Raw genomic sequence first — 20,334 nt, 5'->3', positions numbered from 1 at the left:
ACATCTACAACGCAATTAGCTACCGGCTGCCACCTACTGATATGGAAGAGTATTACACGGTTACTCTGCCGAGCTCAACAACAACACATTATTTGCAGACTATAATTACTGGTTTGCAAAAAATATTTTCAACCCAAATAGGTGAAATTAGATCATTTCTTATGGCACACCAGCCTCGTGGAAAAAGACTGCTCTATATAATATTGAGTTCCAGATGGCAAGACAAGGTCAAATATTGTGAAAAAGAAAGGTAAAACAAAGTAAATCTTTGCACACTTCATTAGGGACACAACCAGATGAGATCCGCCTGTGGACAAAATCGTGTCCAGTGGTTGAAAAACACTGATGTAGACCACAAGAAAGCCTTTTACATTTAGAAAAAAATGAAAATAATATGAGCCCTTTAATGCGCCTTTTAATCCGTAGTGCATTTTGAATGAAAAAAAACCTGACTAGACTCGCTCATTGGCAGTGCGCCTTACAATCCGGTGCACCCTATGGTTGGGAAAATACAGTTCTGAAATACTTTGCCTGAGTTATAATGTGCCTGTGGTTTGGACGCTGCAGGTGTACCTAATGTTAAGTTAGGTTAAAGTACCAATGTTTGTCACATACACACCAGGTGTGGTGAAATTGTTATCTGCATTTGACAAATCAAACTTGATCACCCCCACTGGGAGGTGAGGGGAGCAGTGAGCAGCAACGGTGGCCGCACCCAGGAATCATTTTAGTTGATTCAACCCCCAATACCCACCCTTGATGCTGAGTGCCAAGCAGGAGATAATTAGTCCCATTTTTTTAGTCTTTGGTGTGACTCGGCCGGGTTTTGAACCCACAACCTACCCATCTCAGGACGGACACTCTAACCCAGGGGTCAGCAACCTTTTTGAAACCAAGAGCTACTTCTTGGGTACTGATTAATGCGAAGGGCTACCAGTTTGATACACACTTCAATAAACTGCCAGAAATAGCCAATTTGCTCAATTAAAAAAATAAATCTATATATATATAAAAAATGGGTATTTCTGTCTGTCATTCCGTCGTACATTTTTTTTCCTTTTATGGAAGGTTTTTTGTAGAGAATAAATGAAAAAAAAAAACACTTAATTGAACGGTTTAAAAGAGAAGAAACTGAAAAAAAAAAAATTAAATTGTGAAACATAGTTTATCTTCAATTTCGACTCTTTAAAATTCAAAATTATACTGAAAAAAAGAAGAGAAAAACTAGCTAATTCGAATCTTTTTAAAATATATATATATTTTTTTAATGGAAAATCATTAGTAATTTTTCCTGTTTAGGTTATTTTTTTAGAATTTTGATGACATGTTTTAAATAGGTTAAAATCCAATCTGCACTTTGTTAGAATATATAACAAATTGGACCAAGATATATTTCTAACAAAGACAAATCATTATTTCTTCTAGATTTTCCAAAATAAAAATTATTTATGAAATTCAAAAGACTTTGAAATAAGATTTAAATTTGATTCTACAGATTTTCTATATTTGCCAGAGATTTTTTTTTAATTGTAATCATAATAAGTTTGAAGAAATATTTCACAAATATTCTTTGTTGAAAAAACAGAAGCTAAAATGAAGAATTAAATAAAAATGTATTTATTATTTTTTACAATAAAAAACATAAATTTACTTGAACATTGATTTAAATTGTCAGGAAAGAAAAGGAAGGAATTTAAAAGGTAAAAAGGTATATGTGTTTAAAAATCCTAAAATCATTTTTAAAGTTGTATTTTTTTCTCTAAAATTGTCTTTCTGAAAGTTATAAGAAGCAAAGTAAAAAAATAAATGAATTTATTTAAACAAGTGAAGACCAAGTCTTTCAAATATTTTCTTAGATTTTCAAATCCTATGAGTTTTTTTCTCTCTTAGAATTAAAAATGTCCAGCAAAGCGAGACCAGCTTGCTAGTAAATAAATACAATTTAAAAAATAGGAGCAGCTCACTGGTAAGTGCTGCTATTTGAGCTATTTTTAGAACAGGCCAGCGGGCGACTCATCTGGTCCTTACGGGCGACCTGGTGCCCGCGTTGGTGACCCCTGGTCTAACCACTAAGCCACTGAGTAGGTTGTGCTGTGGCCAGGATGCTTGATTGGCACTTGAAGCTAATATTTGACATTCTTGAGTGACAGCTAAGAGGCGGTGTCGTGTTCAAATATTTGCAGAGTAAAAAAGGGCACACATGACCAGGTAGAAGGTGTGTCATCTCCACCTCCACATCCCCTCGGCCGTGGTCGTTCATTGAGTTCATGTCTTATCGTCTGGCGCCGTGTTGTTATTTGTGTTGTTCCATTAGGAACAGACATGTGGTCTCACAACAACATCTTGAATGTTTCTGTCCTACCGGACTCTCTGCTCCTCCGCCTTCTTCAGTTGGGCGTCCCTCCTCAGCACCGTCATGATGACGCCCTGCTCCTCCTCCGTCAGGTAGCTCAGGTCGATCATGGTCACCCTCTCTTCTTTCTTACGATGCGCAAAATCAACCTGGGGTCGTGGGGTCACCACAACTCGCTGGCGTTCCCCCCTGGAGAAGCAAAGAGCAACACGTGTAGTTACTGCAAGCTCCAAAATGGCCTCAAGAATCACTTTTTAAATTCTGCGGTGTGCCACAGGTGTCCCTCTCAAGGCCACTTCATTGTATTATGACCAGAGATGTTCAATAATATCGGCCTGCTGATATTATCAGCCGATAAATGCTTTAAAATGTGTGTGGAGAGGCGTAGCCGGCGAAGGAGCAGCGGGGTAGGACACGCTGGAGCCTGGCCCAAGATGGCGGCGAGGAGGCGGAGAATGCGGCCGAGCGCCACAGTCAAGTGCAGGTGCGTGAATCACAATTAACATTTCTCCTCACGCTGTATAAAAGGGGAGAAGGAGGAGAGAACGAGGCAGAAGGAGGAGAGCCCGCAGCAGTGCACGAGGAGCGAAAACAACAGAGAGCAAGATGACAAAGACGAGGGCGGCTGAAAAGCAACCGAGGACCGAGCAGCAGAGAAGGAGCTGAAAAGCGACCAGACCTGAAGACAAGTTGTATCGAAAAATAAAGCGAGTTAAACCTGCTCGAAAGCAATGTCCTTCCTTGATGGTCCGTGGAACCCGCACGACGACAGCGAGAGTCGTTCACAATGTGATATCGGAAATTGTCGGTATCGGTTTTAAAAGGTAAAATGTATGACTTTTTAAAACGCCGCTCTGTACACGGACGTATTGAGGATTACAGAGCGCCAATAAACCTTAAAGGCACTGCCTTTGCGTGCCGGCCCAGTCACATGATATCTACGGCTTTCCACACACACAAGTGAATGCAAGGCATACATGGTCAACAGCCGTACAGGTCACACTGAGGGTGGCCGTATAAACAACTTTAACACTGTTCCAAATATGCGCCACAATGTGAACCCACACCAAACAAGAATGACAAACACATTTCGGGAGAACATCCGCACCGTAACACAACAGAACATTAGCCCCCCTTGCAGCACTACCTCTTCCAGGACGCTACAATATACACGCCCCGCTCGCCCCTCCCCCCCACCTCAACCTCCTCATGCTCTCTCACGGAGAGCATGTCCCAAGTTCCAAACTGCTGTTTTGAGGCATGTAAAAAAAAAAAAGAAATTCACTTTTTGACTTCAATAATAAATATGGCATTTTTTTCCATAACTTGACAAGTTTGAGGATATTTTGACGAACTAAGGGGGTCCGGTTCAAACACTGATGACCTCTATTAAACAGACAAAGAAGCAAGTAATTTAACAGACAGAGACAGAATTCAATTTGGCTCAATTGAGGAGAAACGTGTGTGCTGTACTCTTGTACACTGTCCCACCACGCTCTAACAGAAGATTGTAAGCCTCCTCTTTTATTTGGACTTTCCCTGATCACAAGGCAACAGCTGTTTCTAAAGGAAGGGGGGTCATAAACAGCCGCTGCTTTTGTCACAAAACAGTTCATTGGAAAAGTGCCTGGAGGGGAGTCAGGACCTGCGACCTCTCCGCTTTCAAGATCTTGGGTCAAGATCAAATCTGCCTGTGGATTACAATACATCAACGGAACTGACACCTTCATGTCGCTTCCCATCCTACACTGTGGACTTTTACAAGCCTTCTGCTTGGTAAGATCAAAGGCAGCTTTTGTCCTCTCGCCGGGAACTCAAGGCAACACAAAGTTTTGTGATAACTTAGATACAATTGTTCTGACAAGGAGGGGTCCAACTTCACACGTCAAATATTTAGGGGAAAATTGAGCCATTTTGTTAAAATGCATGCAAAAAGGGCATTAGGAAGACAAGGAACAAACCTTTATAAATAGTTCTTTCAACTCTGCAGCAAGCAAACAACAAAAAATGGTTACAAAAGACGACATGTCTCCAATTAGAGGACAGACAATAACACATACTTCACTAACTTGATGATCGTAAAGTCCACAAAATTAGCATCTGCATTCTTTCTTTCATGTTCGATTACGACACCAGCAGATTAAAAAGTTGGAGACGGAAATCGTCAGAGTTAGTTGGTGATGAACCCCAAGTTGCAGAGAAGGAGGCAGGCATTGATAGGAAAACATGATTTGATAAAATACGAAGACAAAACCGAACAAAAGGGTACAAACAAAAGAGCGTGCACGAGGCGGTTAACAAACTTAAAGAGCTAGCATGAGAGCTAGAAGATAACGAGCCTAGCAGGTCGTGAGCAGGAAACAGAAGTCGTTACTTGTAGCATGAAAGCAAACTGAAAGCAGGGAACAAAAGACAGTAGGCTACAAACTGCTACCGAAATATAGCTTACCGCTACGCTACAATGACACGACACGACAGGAGCGACAATACAATAATCCAGCACTGACTGGAGGAGAAAACAGGTCTAAATAGGAGCGGGCTGATTGACACCAGGTGTGGCCAGGTGCAAATCAGCCACAGCTGAGGGGACACAGCACTCAGAGAGACAAACAGGAAAATGAACTAAAATAAGAGTGCTGACAGGAAATACTACACACAAGGTCTAAATAGGAGTGGGCTGATTGACACCAGGTGTGGCCAGGTGCAAATCAGCCACAGCTGAGGGGACACAGCACTCAGGGAGACAAACAGGAAAATGAACCAAAATAAGAGTGCTGACAGGAATTAAATACAGGGAATACTACGCACACAGAGGAAAAAATAAAACAAACAAACTGTCAGGGGCAATCCTGACAGAAATAAGAATACAACTAAAATGTCTCATGTGTCCACAACAAGACTTTTGCTTCAAACCCCCCATCATTAATAAATGTGGAAAGTACAATTGCTCAAGAAAAAATAATTAATTTGTGCTTTACTGTTCATTGGCCTAAAACTTAACATCTTCTAATCCATTTATTGGAACTTGGCTGCAAAAAAAAAAAAAAAAAGCCCTGCTGGCAGACTTCCAACTGCTTCAAATATTGACACTGCCTTGCAAGAACATTTACAGGAGTGAATATTACGCCGAGTTGTCTTTGTCTGCCAAGGAAACACGAGTGGTTCTCAAACATGTTCCACCGGGTACCACCTCAGAAAACACTTGGCTCTCCAAGTTCCACCATAGTAGGCAACCACTTAAATACAGCAGCCTAAGTATTCATTAAAAACAGAGCTTTTATTTAACAGGTATATTTCATATTTTTGGCCATACAGTTTGAACAGTAACACTGTGTTTGAATACATAACTAGGTGATTATTTGCCATACCACTAGATCAGGGGTGTCCAAACCTTTTCCACTCAGGGCCGCACAATGAAAAATCAAATTAAGCGGGGGCCATTTTGATATTATTTATCTTAAAAACCAATACAATTATGTATAAAAAATGATATATTTAGACCTCCACTCAGACTTGATACCGGGGACCCCAAAGGGTTTAGGTAAAAAATATATATAAAAAATGTGTCATTATTTAGTATTATTATTATTCAAAGTTTAAATCCCTAGATCCACATTAGGTCTATCTGTCAATATACATTTTTTTTTTGTTTTTAAGATTTAAGTCCTTTTTGTCAAAGAAAACCGTGTTTTTAATGGAAAAACCACAAAATATGCAAAATGTTCCTCCAATACAATTTTAAAGTGGAATATTTCAGGTTGTATTATAATTGGAGCTCATAACATAACTTATAACATTGATTTGAAATGTATTATTGTTTTTTGAGCAATGACACTAAAAAAAAAAGTCCTACTAAAATTATTGGGGATCCAAAAGGGTCCTGCCCAGGAAAGTGTTCAAAAAATAAATCGCTCATTTTTAAAAAAAACTTTTTACACAATAGTCTCAAGATCAACTTCAGATCTATCCGTCAATTATAACTTTTATTGTTGTTTATTATGTTTCTTGTTTGTTTGTAAAAAACAACAACTTGGTTTTTTACATGGCAAACACAAAATATGCCACATTTCCCCCCCAAAATACCTCAAAGTGGAATATTTAATGTGACATAATTGGAGCATTGCATAGGTCAATAATTCATAATAACATTGTTTTTGATTCATTATTATTTTTTAAAGAAAGAAACACAGCTTTGTGTTATTAGGGTCAACATTGTAACATTTTCTTGTTACATTTCACCTGTTTGCTCTTTTATACCACTTTTTATGTTTTGTGTTTTATTTTTTTAACACAAATGGCCCCGGGGCCGTACTTTGGACACCCCATGGAGCCTGCGTACAACCACCACCACCACCACCACCACCAGTGTGAGAACCACTGCCTTATAGCAGTGTTTTTCAACCTATTTTGAGCCAAGGCACATTTTTTGCGTTGAAAAAATGCAAAGGCACACCACCAGGAGAAATCATTAAAAAATTCAACTCAGTTGACAGTAAAAAGTTGTCGTCACAATTTTCGGATATGCCTTTAAAGCATAACCAAGCATGCATCAATACAGCTCTTGTCTCAAAGTAGATGTACTGTATCAATATAGGTCTTGTCTCAAAGTAGGTGTACTGTATCAATACAGCTCTTGTCTCAAAGTAGATGTACTGTATCAATATAGGTCTTGTCTCAAAGTAGATGTACTGTATCAATACAGCTCTTGTCTCAAAGTAGATATACTGTATCAATATAGGTCTTGTCTCAAAGTAGGTGTACTGTATCAATATAGGTCTTGTCTCAAAGTAGATGTACTGTATCAATATAGCTCCTGTCTCAAAGTAGATGTACTGTATCAATATAGGTCTTGTCTCAAAGTAGGTGTACTGTATCAATATAGGTCTTGTCTCAAAGTAGATGTACTGTATCAATATAGGTCTTGTCTCAAAGTAGATGTACTGTATCAATATAGGTCTTGTCTCAAAGTAGGTGTACTGTATCAATATAGGTCTTGTCTCAAAGTAGGTGTACTGTATCAATATAGGTCTTATCTCAAAGTAGATGTACTGTATCAATATAGGTCTTGTCTCAAAGTAGGTGTACTGTATCAATATAGGTCTTGTCTCAAAGTAGATGTACTGTATCAATATAGGTCTTGTCTCAAAGTAGATGTACTGTATCAATATAGGTCTTGTCTCAAAGTAGATGTACTGTATCAATATAGGTCTTGTCTCAAAGTAGATGTACTGTATCAATATAGGTCTTGTCTCAAAGTAGATGTACTGTATCAATATAGGTCTTGTCTCAAAGTAGGTGTACTGTATCAATATAGGTCTTGTCTCAAAGTAGGTGTACTGTATCAATATAGGGCTTATCTCAAAGTAGATGTACTGTATCAATATAGGTCTTGTCTCAAAGTAGATGTACTGTATCAATATAGGTCTTGTCTCAAAGTAGATGTACTGTATCAATATAGGTCTTGTCTCAAAGTAGATGTACTGTATCAATATAGGTCTTGTCTCAAAGTAGGTGTACTGTATCAATATAGGTCTTGTCTCAAAGTAGATGTACTGTATCAATATAGGTCTTGTCTCAAAGTAGGTGTACTGTATCAATATAGGTCTTGTCTCAAAGTAGATGTACTGTATCAATATAGGTCTTGTCTCAAAGTAGGTGTACTGTATCAATATAGGTCTTGTCTCAAAGTAGATGTACTGTATCAATATAGGTCTTGTCTCAAAGTAGGTGTACTGTATCAATATAGGTCTTGTCTCAAAGTAGATGTACTGTATCAATATAGGTCTTGTCTCAAAGTAGATGTACTGTATCAATATAGGTCTTGTCTCAAAGTAGGTGTACTGTATCAATATAGGTCTTGTCTCAAAGTAGGTGTACTGTATCAATATAGGTCTTGTCTCAAAGTAGATGTACTGTATCAATATAGGTCTTGTCTCAAAGTAGATGTACTGTATCAATATAGGTCTTGTCTCAAAGTAGGTGTACTGTCACCACCTGTCACATCACACCCTGACTTATTTGGACTTTGTTGCAGTTTTCTTGTGTGTAGTGTTTTACTTCTTGTCTTGCGCTCCTATTTTGGTGGCTTTTTCTCTCCTTTTGGTATTTTCCTGTAGCAGTTTCATGTCTTCCTTTGAGCGATGTTCCCCGCATCTACTTTGTTTTAGCAATCAAGAATATTTCAGTTGTTTTCATCCTTCTTTGTTGGGTACATGGTTGATTGTCATGTCATGTTCGGATGTACTTCGTCTTTGCTCCACAGTAAGTCTTTGCGGTCGTCCAGCATTCTGTTTTTTGTTTACTTTGTAGCCAGTTCAGTTTTAGTGAGGGCCGGCATGGCATAGTGGGTAGAGCGGCCGTGCCAGAAACCTGAGGGTTGCAGGTTCGCTTCCCACCTATGGACATCAAAGTCGCTGCCGTTGTGTCCTTGGGCAGGACACTTCACCCTTTGCCCCCGGTGCCGCTCACACCGGTGAATGAGTGATGAATGAATGACAGGTGGTGGTCGGAGGGGCCGTAGGCGCAAACTGGCAGCCATGCTTCCGTCAGTCTACCCCAGGGCAGCTGTGGCTACAGATGTAGCTTACCACCACCATCGTGTGAATGAATGATGGGTTCCCACTTCTCTGTGAGCGCTTTGAGTATCTAACAATAGAAAAGCGCAATATAAATCTAATCCATTATTATTATTATTAGTTTGGTTCTGCATAGCCTTCCCTAAGCTTCAATGCCTTTTCTTAGGAGCACTCACCTTTTGTTTATTTTTGGTTTAAGCATTAGACACCTTCTTTAGAAGCATTAGACACCTTCTTTAGAAGCATTTAAGTCTCATCTTAAAACTCATCTGTATACTCTAGCCTTTAAATAGACCTCCTTTTTAGACCAGTTGATCTGCCGCATCTTTTCTTTCTCCTATGTCCCCCCCTCCCTTGTGGAGGGGGTCCGGTCCGATGACCATGGATGAAGTACTGACTGTCCAGAGTCGAGACCCAGGATGGACCGCTCGTCGGGACCCAGGATGGACCGCTCGCCTGTATCGGTTGGGGACATCTCTACGCTGCTGATCCGCTTGAGATGGTTTCCTGTGGACGGGACTCTCACTGCTGTCTTGGAGCCACTATGGATTGAACTTTCACAGTATCATGTTAGACCCGCTCGACATCCATTGCTTTCGGTCCCCTAGAGGGGGGGGGTTGCCCACATCTGAGGTCCTCTCCAAGGTTTCTCATAGTCAGCATTGTCACTGGCGTCCCACTGGATGTGAATTCTCCCTGCCCACTGGGTGTGAGTTTTCCTTGCCCTTTTGTGGGTTCTTCCGAGGATGTTGTAGTCGTAATGATTTGTGCAGTCCTTTGAGACATTTGTGATTTGGGGCTATATAAATAAACATTGATTGATTGATTACCTGCACCCCGCCTCCCGTTGTTTCCGACATCTACAACGCAATTAGCTACCGGCTGTCACTTACTGATATGGAAGAGTATTACACGCTTACTCTGCCGAGCTCTAGACAGCACCCACACATCATTTGCAGACTATAATCAATTACTGGTTTGCAAAAAATATTTTTAACCCAAACAGGTGAAATTAGATGATCTCCCACGGCACACCAGACTACAGCGCCGTGGAAAAAGACTTCCCTATATAATATTGAGTTCCAGATGGCAAGATAAGGTCAAATATTGTGAAAAAGAAAGGTAAAACAAAGTAAAGTTGTGCACACTTCATTAGGGACACAACCTGATGAGATCCGACAGTGGACAAAACTATGTCCGTTAAACATGTTCAATTGTTGCGTTGTGCAATTGCACTTAGAATAATTTCAAAATAATAGAAAAGTATGATGCACAGACTGTAATAGACTCTTTAAGTAAGTACAACAAAAGAGTTTACCTCCTCTCTCGGTCTGCTGCTGCTGCTGCTGCTGCTGCTGCTGGATGCACTGGACTTCCTCAAGTCTGCAGCGGGACTCTGCAGATGGGTTGGACCAACCTGGACGAGCAAAAGGCACATGATCTTAAGACGGGAAGCTGCTCCTGCACAGAAAGGCACGCCCATGCATAGACCAAGCACCTGTGTTGTAATGACAGCCGGCGGCCAGCAGAGGTCCTCATTTAGCTGCAGCAAACTGATGTTTGGAACGACCATAGACATCTTCTAAGGCAGGGGGCGGCAACCCGAAACGTCGAAAGAGCCATATTGAACCAAAAATACAAAAAATAAATCTGTCTGGAGCCGTCAAAAATTAAAAGCTTTACATAAGTCTTATTTAATGAAGGTAACACATGACGTAAGTGTCTGTATTAGCTATAATAGCCTACTATCAAAATGACTACGCGTCACAAGCTGAAGTGAATCTTCGTTTACAGAAATGTTGAAATGTAATATTTATTCTACACATTTTTACAACATTAGAAACCATTAGTAAATCAGAGGCTACTCGGAAGGTGAGATAACTCCTGGAAATTACTGGCTAGGACGTCTTCTCTTAATAGATTTATTACAATCTTTGCAAGCTGGGTAACGTTTGCTGTGGTCTGGAACAATATGACACTCAAACAACTATCTGAAAAGCAGCCAATATTACAAGCTAAATTATATACAAAGAGGATAAAGGAAAATTATATTAAATGAGCCCAAATATAGCTACAAATTAGGCATAATGATGCAATGTGTACATACAGCTAGCCTAAATAGCATGTTAGCATTGATTAGCTTGCAGTTGTGCGCCGACCAGAAATGCCTGATTAGCACTCCAACAAGTCAATAACATCAACAAAGCGCACGTTTGTGCATTCACGCACAGTATAAAACTTTTGGTGGCGAAAATGAGACAAAGGCGGAGTGGAAGATTTGACGCGTAAACAAATTGTGTGTCATGCCTGTTAATCTGGGTTTATGTTTGATCATGTAACATGGTGGTTACCACAGCAAGATATAGCGACATTAGCTTGGATTCAGACTCGGATTTCAGCGGCTTAAGCGATTCAACAGATTACGCATGTATTGAAACAGCTGGTCGGAGTATGGAGGCAAATAGCGAAAACGAAATTGAAGAAGAAATTGAAGCTATTGACGCTATTCGGCCATAGCGTGGGTGTACCTAATGAAGTGGCCCATAGCATGGCTGCCTTATTAGCATCGCCGGTAAAATGTGCGGACCAAACGATCAGGACTTTCGCATCTTGTGACACTGGAGCAACTTAAATCTGTCGATTGGTAAGTGTTTGTTTCTCATTAAATGTTGGTATCTAGTTTCAAATGTACATACAGCTAGCGTAAATAGCATGTTAGCATCGATTAGCTGGGAGTCATGCTGCGACCAAATATGTCTGATTAGCACATAAGTCAACAACATCAACAAAACTCACCTTTGTGATTTTGTTGACTTAATGGTTGCAAATGCATCTGTCTTAGCATCACCGGTCAAATGTGGAGACACTCTGGTACATTCAATGGGGGTCTGGCGGCAGATTTCTTGCCAGTGGTGCAACTTGAATCCCTCCCTGTTAGTGTTGTTACACCCTCCGACAACACACCCACCAGGCATGATGTCTCCAAGGTTCCAAAAATAGTCGAAAAGACAGAAAATAACAGAGCTGAGACCCGGTGTTTGTAATGTGAAAATGAAAATGGTGGGTGTGTTACCTCGGTGACGTCACATTCTGACATCATCGCTAAAAGACCGAAAAACAGAAAGGCGTTTAATTTGCCAAAATTCACCCATTTAGAGTTCGGAAATCGGTTAAAAAAATACATGGACTTTTTTCTGCACCATCAAGGTATATATTGACGCTTACGTAGGTTTGGTGATAATGTTCCCCTTTAAAGCAAACTCAGATGGAATAAGATCCTCTGCAATGTGCATACATGGACCCCATAGAGGTTTTGAGGATACCACTAGGACTCATAGATATGCTTTTAAAACCTTTGGACAAAAATGGAACCATGCCAGACTTTGACTTTTCTGCCAGTTTTTTACCAGTTTTAAGATCCTGATTAGAAGGTTGACTCAGCACTTTAACTTGACTAACAATTATGTTTGATCCCTTATATTTTAACAAACAGAACCCAGAAAGTCAGGGTCTGTCAGGAAAGGTAGTTCCACGAGGTCATCCCAAAGTTACGTGTTGACTCCCCGGTTTATTTTATCCACAAATATGTGTCAGAGTACATATAACAACATATTCACCATTAATTAGTTGCTTAATAACAGGAAAATTACTAACATATTTGCTCTTAATTAGACATTAAGTACTTATTAATTCCTTATTCTGCATGGCTTTATTATACAACAACTTGTAAACAAATGCCATTGGTGGATCTGCACCTGGCGTCCACTGTAATGATACCAAGTACAGTAGCGTATCTAGTCAACACTACTATGATTACGTCGATATTTTTTGGCATCATATCTTCTTTTTATTAAATGAATTATGTTTATAAACTCAGGAAATATGACCCGGGACACATGAGGACTTTGAATATGACCAATGTATGATCCTGTATCTACTTGGTATCGGATTGATACCCAAATGTGTGGTATCATCCAAAACTAATGTAAAGTATCAAACAACAGAAGAATAAGTGATTATTACATTTTAACAGAAGTGTAGATAGAACATGTTAAAAGAGAAAAGAGGCAGATATTAACAGTAAACGAACAAGTAGATTAATAATTTTCTACCACTTGTCCTTAATAATAAGTGTATAAATGACACAATATGTTCCTGCATATGTCAGCAGCTGAATTAGGAGTCTTTGTTTGTTTACTTACTAATAAAAGACAAGTTGACTTGTACGTTCACTACTTTATTTACTTGCAATAATAAACAAATGTTTAATGTACCCTAAGATTTTTTGTTGAAATAAAGCCAATAATGCCATTTTTTTGTGGTCCCCTTTATTTAGAAAAGTACCGAAAAGTATCAAAATATTGGTGTCACGTCTTGTGATCATGTTTTGTTTAGTTATGCTCTGTTTTGTTTAAGACTCCATTGCTTCCTGTTTTGTCACCATGGCAACCCATTAGATTCCCCTGTCTCACGTGTTGGACCCACACACCTGTTTCAATCATGTCAGAATTATTCAAGCCTGGTTTTTCAGTCGGTCGTTCTGGCGTCATTGTTGCATGATCTTTTCACACTCTGCGTCATGCCATGTTTACTCCTACTTGCCATTTCATAGTCTATGCTGCCCTGCTCACGTCACCGCAAGTAAGTTTTTCTTTATTTATGCCAAAGTTAGCATCTTCTGTTTTCTGTCCTTAGTTTACGTCAAAGTGCTTTTAGTTCCCTGCATTACGTTTTGTACCTCCGCTGCGAGCGCCTTTTGTTTGTACCCTTTTTTGAGTAGAAATTAAAAATGTTCCTACCTTCAAGCCATGACTGGTTTAGTCCGATTGCATCCCGGGAGAACAATCCGCGCTGCAAGCCGCAACCCCCACAGCAAGCAGCGATGGACGGGACCGACTCTTGCTGGTGTTTCCTGCCTTTACACATTCAACATATCTTTACCTGCACATTACCTACCTTCCCTGCACCCTGGTGCTTCTTTCTTTCACCCATAAACGCTGGTGCTTCCTGCTATCACCCAGACAACATATCTTTACCTGCACATTACCTACCTTCCCTGCACCCTGGTGCTTCTTTCTTTCACCCATAAACGCTGGTGCTTCCTGCTATCACCCAGACAACATATCTTTACCCGCACAGTACCTACCTTCTCTGCATTGTGTGGTCACGCTGGTGCTTCCTGCTTTTAAGCGGCCATCTTGAGACGGCAGCAGCGCGGCAGCAGCATCAGCGCAGAAGTTCTTTGAAGGCTCGTAAAATCAAAACCTGGAGCAGTTAGAAAAACTATTTCATCAACTTTTAATCAGAAGGGTTCAATCTCTTTCCTGTGCTAGTTTGAAGCCGACACAACAAACGCGCTCAGAGGAGATAATGTTTGAAAAAAGGTGACAGGTTTTTACAAAACTTTTGTTTTGAAGGGGTAATTTCCAACTTCCTGTTGATTTTTGCTGAAGGTTGTTAATTAATGAAATGTAGGTCTAAGTGAGACCTACATAGAGGTTTTTGTTTGATGTCTCTACGACATTCTTACCGGAGGTTACAAGCAGTTTTGTCTGTATGTTTTTCCCAAGAGCAGTTTTGTCAGTGTTTTATTCCTAGGGGGCGCTACAGCGCAATTTTGAGTTTTTATTTTTTAATCTTTTTATTACATCGCACGTTTCATCAGTCCTGATGTGTGTGTCGAGTCTGGTGAGTTTTGAAGCATTTTAAGGGGGTCAAGTTACAGCTCAAAGAGGCAAAAATGAAATTTTTTAGGAAACTTTTGTTTTGAAAGGGTGTTTGCAAACTTCCTGTTGATTTTTGCTGAAGGATGTTATTTTATGAAATGTAGGTCTAAGTCAGACCTACATAGAGGTTTTTGTTTCATGTCTCTATGTAGTTTTTTCTGTGTTTTTTCCTAGGGGGGGGCTAGAGCGCAATTTTTAGTTTTGGGGCTTGGTTTTTTATTAGATGGCAATTTTTGCCAGTCCTGATGTGTGTGTCCACTTTGGTGAGTTTTGAAGCATGTTAAGGGGGTCAAATTACAGCTCAAATAAAACCTTAGAAATACAATAGGGTCTTCTGTCCCAAAGGGACATACGGTCCCTAATTACTATTTTTTTCATGTTTTGTAGACAGATTGGTGGCATGTCCATTCTGATAGCATTTTAAAAGGACAACCGTGCAAAAACACAAAATCATACTTCATAAAAATTTTGATTCATTTTGAATGTCTGCTTTTATTCCCGCTATGAGTTTAGAAAGACACACATGTGTCAGCTACTATCAACTTGGCAGAAAACGGGTGGTTCCGCTATGTTGGCAAGCTTCAGCACTTTCCAACAGATGTGAGCGGTTTTTCAACAGGCTTTAGACTGCACAGCTACCAGGGGGCCACATTTGTGCAGGTTGCAGCGTAAGAAGGGGGAGGCGGAGGAGACCAAAAGGAGCTCTCTACTTCAGGCGGCCCCTCAGGCATACAATCCGCACTCTGCGGACTCATCTGGGGATTCTATCTGGAGGCTTACTAGGATCCAGGGTGGACCATTTTCTTCCCCGGGATTTTTTTGTTTGAACTGTGGTTTGAAGCCGTGGTTTCTTGTGATGGGATGGTAAGAGATCAACATTGTTTTTCCCCCCACAACATTATGTAGTATATTAAGCAAATCCATATTTTGGTAACACTTTAGTATGGGGAACATATTCACCATGAACTAATTGCTTATTAACATGCAAATTAGTAACATATTGGCTCTCAATTCAGTATTAAGTACTTATTAATGCCTTATTCTGCATGGCCTTATTATACAAGCAGTAAGTCATTAACTAAGAGTCTTCCCTCAATAACCTCAGAATTATTGCTTATTAGTAACTCTAACTCTTATATGTTCCCTAGTGTCCAAATAACTCTAAATTAAGTCTTTGTTACTTAGAATATGTTCCCCATACTAAAGTGTTACTCATATTTATTTTTTCCCATGGCAGGTAGCTTGAGATATACAAATGGAATGACTGTTAAAAGTACATAAATAAGGGTGAAGGGAAATAAATATTGAATGTGTTTTACATCATGTGGAATTGCAACTATATTGTATTATGCTCGCTTCAAAAAAAAAATAATAAATAAATAAATAAATAAAAAAATATATATATATATATTAATCGTATGGAAGAGATCATTTTATTGGGGGAGTTGTATATAAAATTAGAACAACATTTAAAAAAAAAAATCTACAAAATTGTTTATTTGTGCTACAAAATTATAAATCTGTCCGTTCTCACCTTTTTTTTTTTTTTTTTTTTTTTTTTGTCCTGTCCAGCTACTCAGGCAAATCATATATTTGATGTAGATGCCCGTATCGGCTGTATGTAATGAGAACTTCAAATACAAATGAAAGCAGAAAAATGGAGGGGAAGAAAGAAAAGCCAGCTATATTAACCTTGTAGATTGTTATAGTAACTATAGGTTAAGCTTTGTCAGTTTGCCAGTTTACCCTAGGGCAACAACGTTAATATATGTTTGATGAAATGTGGTTAAATGCATGAGTGTATGTATGTATATGTACTTGTATATGTACAGTGTGTATACATGTATGTTTGTACAGTGAATGTATATGTACATGTATGTGTATATGTATGTTTGTACAGTGAATGTATATGTACAGTATGTGTATATGTATGTTTGTACAGTGAATGCATATGTACATGTATGTTTGTACAGTGAATGTATATGTACATGTTTGTATACATGTATGTTTGTACAGTGAATGTATATGTACATGTATGTGTATATGTATGTTTGTACAGTGAATGTATATGTACATGTATGTGCATATGTATGTTTGTACAGTGAATGTATATGTACAGTATGTGTATATGTATGTTTGTACAGTGAATGTATATGTACATGTATGTGTATATGTATGTTTGTACAGTGAATGTATATGTACATGTATGTGTATATGTATGTTTGTACAGTGAATGTATATGTACATGTATGTGTATATGTATGTTTGTACAGTGAATGTATATGTACACTATGTGTATACGTATGTTTGTACAGTGAATGTAGTGTATGTACAGTATGTGTATTTGTATGTTTGTACAGTGTATGTATATGTACATGTATGTGTATATGTATGTTTGTACAGTGAATGTATATGTACATGTATGTGTATATGTATGTTTATACAGTGAATGTATATGTACATGTATGTGTATATGTATGTTTGTACAGTGAATGTATATGTACATGTATGTGTATATGTATGTTTGTACAGTGAATGTATATGTACACTATGTGTATACGTATGTTTGTACAGTGAATGTAGTGTATGTACAGTATGTGTATTTGTATGTTTGTACAGTGTATGTATATGTACATGTATGTGTATATGTATGTTTGTACAATGAATGTATATGTACAGTATGTATATATGTATGTCTGTACAGTGAATGTATATGTACAGGTCGCGGGACAAATTATTAAGCGTTGACCGGTCCGCGGATACAAAAAGGTTGGGGACCACTGTGCTACATGCACCTGTTACGTGAGTTTTGCCTTGTCCATAATCCATGCTAAGTATTTGCTTTAGCTTCGAGTGCGATCAGGCACGTTGTTCTGATGGCTCGTTTTCTGTTCTTTTGTATTACTTTGATTTTGAGGAATAAATAATGTTTTTACGTGCACGCCTTGTCTGGAGTAGTCCGTCTGCATTCTGCATCGTTGTCCGCAGTAAGCTACGTAAGCCCCGACATGACAGAATGACGCCAGGCCGACTGACTGGCAAAGGCAGGCTTAAATACTGCCTCTGATTAGTGCTCGGGTAGCAGGTGAGCGTGCGAACACTAATCAGAGACAGGTGAACATAATGAGCAACCAAAACAAACTCAGAGGTGCCCAAACAGGAACTAAAGGAGGGTAAAACTAACCTAAAACACATAAGATGATCTGGACCACAGATCATGACACTATTACAGCTTCAACTCGTCTGGGAAGGCTGTCCACAAGGCTGCGGAGTGTGTTTATAGGGTTTTTTTCCCACCATTCTTCCAAAAGCGCATTGGTGAGGTCACACACACTGAGGTTGGTGGAGAAGGCATGGCTCTCAGTCTCTGTTCTAATTCATCCCAAAGGCCTTGTATCGGGTTCAGGTCAAGACTCTGTGCAGACCAGTCAAGTTCATCTACACCAGAGTCTGTCATCCATGTCTTTATGGACCTTGTTTTGTGCACAGTCATCTTTTCACTGGAACTAAGGGTCCAAGCCCAACTCCTGATAAACAACCCCACACTATAATTTCTCCGCTGACCCCTGTCCGTCAGTTTACGTGGCCTAACCATGTTTGCCAACCTTGAGGCCTCCGAATTAGGGAACGGATTTTATATATATATATATATATATATATATATATATATATAACCTCAAGAATCCACACACAGGCTGGTTTGGATGATGTGGTTCTTTACTGGTAGCTGCAATGAGTGATGGGAATGCACATACACACAATATGTGGTTAGTACCTCTGCTGGTTTCGATGTCATTAGCAGAGTGCAGGAAGTCTGCTCAAGTACATAACATAACAAGTACATAACATAACAAGTACAAAACATTTTCATATTTTTACAATTACAGGTGTAACTTAATACAATAGTTTCTAACAGTATACTTTTTTGTGTGATCGTATAGTGGTTTTAACTTGCTTTTATCTTCACTGGTATTACAATCATCCATCCATCCATCCATCCATCCATCCATCCATCCATCCATCCATCCATCCATCCATCATCTTCCGCTTAGCCGAGGTCGGCTCGCGGGGGCAGCAGCCTAAGCAGGGAAGCCCAGACTTCCCTCTCCCCATCCACTTCGTCTAGCTCTTCCCGGGGGATCCCGAGGCGTTCCCAGGCCAGCCGGGAGACATAGTCTTCCCAACGTGTCCTGGGTCTTCCCCGTGGCCTCCTACCGGTCGGACGTGCCCTAAACACCTCCCTAGGGAGGCGTTCGGGTGGCATCCTGACCAGATGCCCGAACCACCTCATCTGGCTCCTCTCCATGTGGAGGAGCAGCGGCTTTACTTTGAGTTCCTCCCGGATGGCAGAGCTTCTCACCCTGTCTCTAAGGGAGAGACCCAAACTCATTTGGGCCGCTTGTACCCGTGATCTTATCCTTTCGGTCATGACCCAAAGCTCATGACCATAGGTGAGGATGAGAACGTAGATCGACCGGTAAATTGAGAGCTTTGCCTTCCGGCTCAGCTCCTTCTTCACCACAACGGATCGGTACAACGTCCGCATTACTGAAGACGCCGCACTGACCCGCCTGTCGATCTCACCATCCACTCTTCCCTCACTCGTGAACAAGACTCCTAGGTACTTGAACTCCTCCACTTGGGGCAGGGTCTCCTCCCCAACCCGGAGATGGCACTCCACCCTTTTCCGGGCGAGAACCATGGACTCGGACTTGGAGGTGCTGATTCTCATTCCGGTCGCTTCACACTCGGCTGCGAACCGATCCAGTGAGAGCTGAAGATCCCGGTCAGATGAAGCCATCAGGACCACATCATCTGCAAAAAGCAGGGACCTAATCCTGCAGCCACCAAACCAGAACCCCTCAACGCCTTGACTGCGCCTAGAAATTCTGTCCATAAAAGTTCTGAACAGAATGGGTGACAAAGGACAGCCTTGGCGGAGTCCAACCCTCACTGGAAACGTGTCCGACTTACTGCCAGCAATGCGGACCAATCAATTCAATAAAATATATTTTTAACTTGTTCTTTTAACCAACATCATCCTTTTTTATATATATTTATGAAATAGAAAATAGAAAAGTACAAAATACAATACAAGACATGACACAATCATTAAATGGACTTTTAGCACCCTCTGGTGGCGACTAGCGAAAATGACAGACCACGTTGCGTCCATGCCAAAATGTCGGACAATTCAAACTTAAATATGAACGTATGGACACGCAACACACACATAGTGCAACAATTATTACCTGCAATGAGTGATCAGAATGCACATACACACAATATGTGCTTAGCACCTCTGCTGGTTTCCATGTCTATGGGGGGAAGTAATATGGAGTTCAGTGCAAAATAGTAGTACATCTAACGTGAGCAACAACTAATTCAAAACGAAGATTCCACAACATAGCATTTCAACTGCTATTAAATAACTGTGTATCTTACAATCAACATCACGTGAGCTTTAGTGTCATTTACAATACTTTGCGGAGCAATATCAGAACATGGGGCTTCACGGTGGCAGAGGGGTTAGTGCGTCTGCCTCACAATACGAAGGTCCTGCAGTCCTGGGTTCAAATCCAGGCTCGGGATCTTTCTGTGTGGAGTTTGCATGTTCTCCCCGTGAATGCGTGGGTTCCCTCCGGGTACTCCGGCTTCCTCCCACTTCCAAAGACATGCA

General features: G+C 40.1%; 1 protein-coding gene across 3 annotated transcripts in view; it reads right to left on the bottom strand.

Moving 5' to 3' along the window:
* The window catches only part of LOC133537278 (synaptotagmin-like protein 2), a 62,718-nt gene extending 52,385 nt beyond the window's left edge, over nt 1-10,333 (bottom strand). For all 3 annotated transcript variants that reach the window (XM_061878269.1, XM_061878270.1, XM_061878271.1), the window contains exons 1-2: nt 10,247-10,333; nt 2,363-2,542 (exon numbers count right to left, since the gene is read on the bottom strand). In XM_061878269.1, the coding sequence (XP_061734253.1) occupies nt 2,363-2,463 (101 nt within the window). In that variant the 5' untranslated portion in view covers nt 2,464-2,542; nt 10,247-10,333. The remainder of the gene's footprint in view (nt 1-2,362; nt 2,543-10,246) is intronic.
* Nucleotides 10,334-20,334: the final 10,001 nt, after the last annotated feature.

Source organism: Nerophis ophidion, linkage group LG18 (genome assembly GCF_033978795.1).
Source record: "Nerophis ophidion isolate RoL-2023_Sa linkage group LG18, RoL_Noph_v1.0, whole genome shotgun sequence".
NCBI classification, from domain to species: domain Eukaryota; kingdom Metazoa; phylum Chordata; class Actinopteri; order Syngnathiformes; family Syngnathidae; genus Nerophis; species Nerophis ophidion.
Note: the sequence above shows the minus strand (reverse complement) of the source record. Positions and strands in the feature narration are given on the sequence as shown.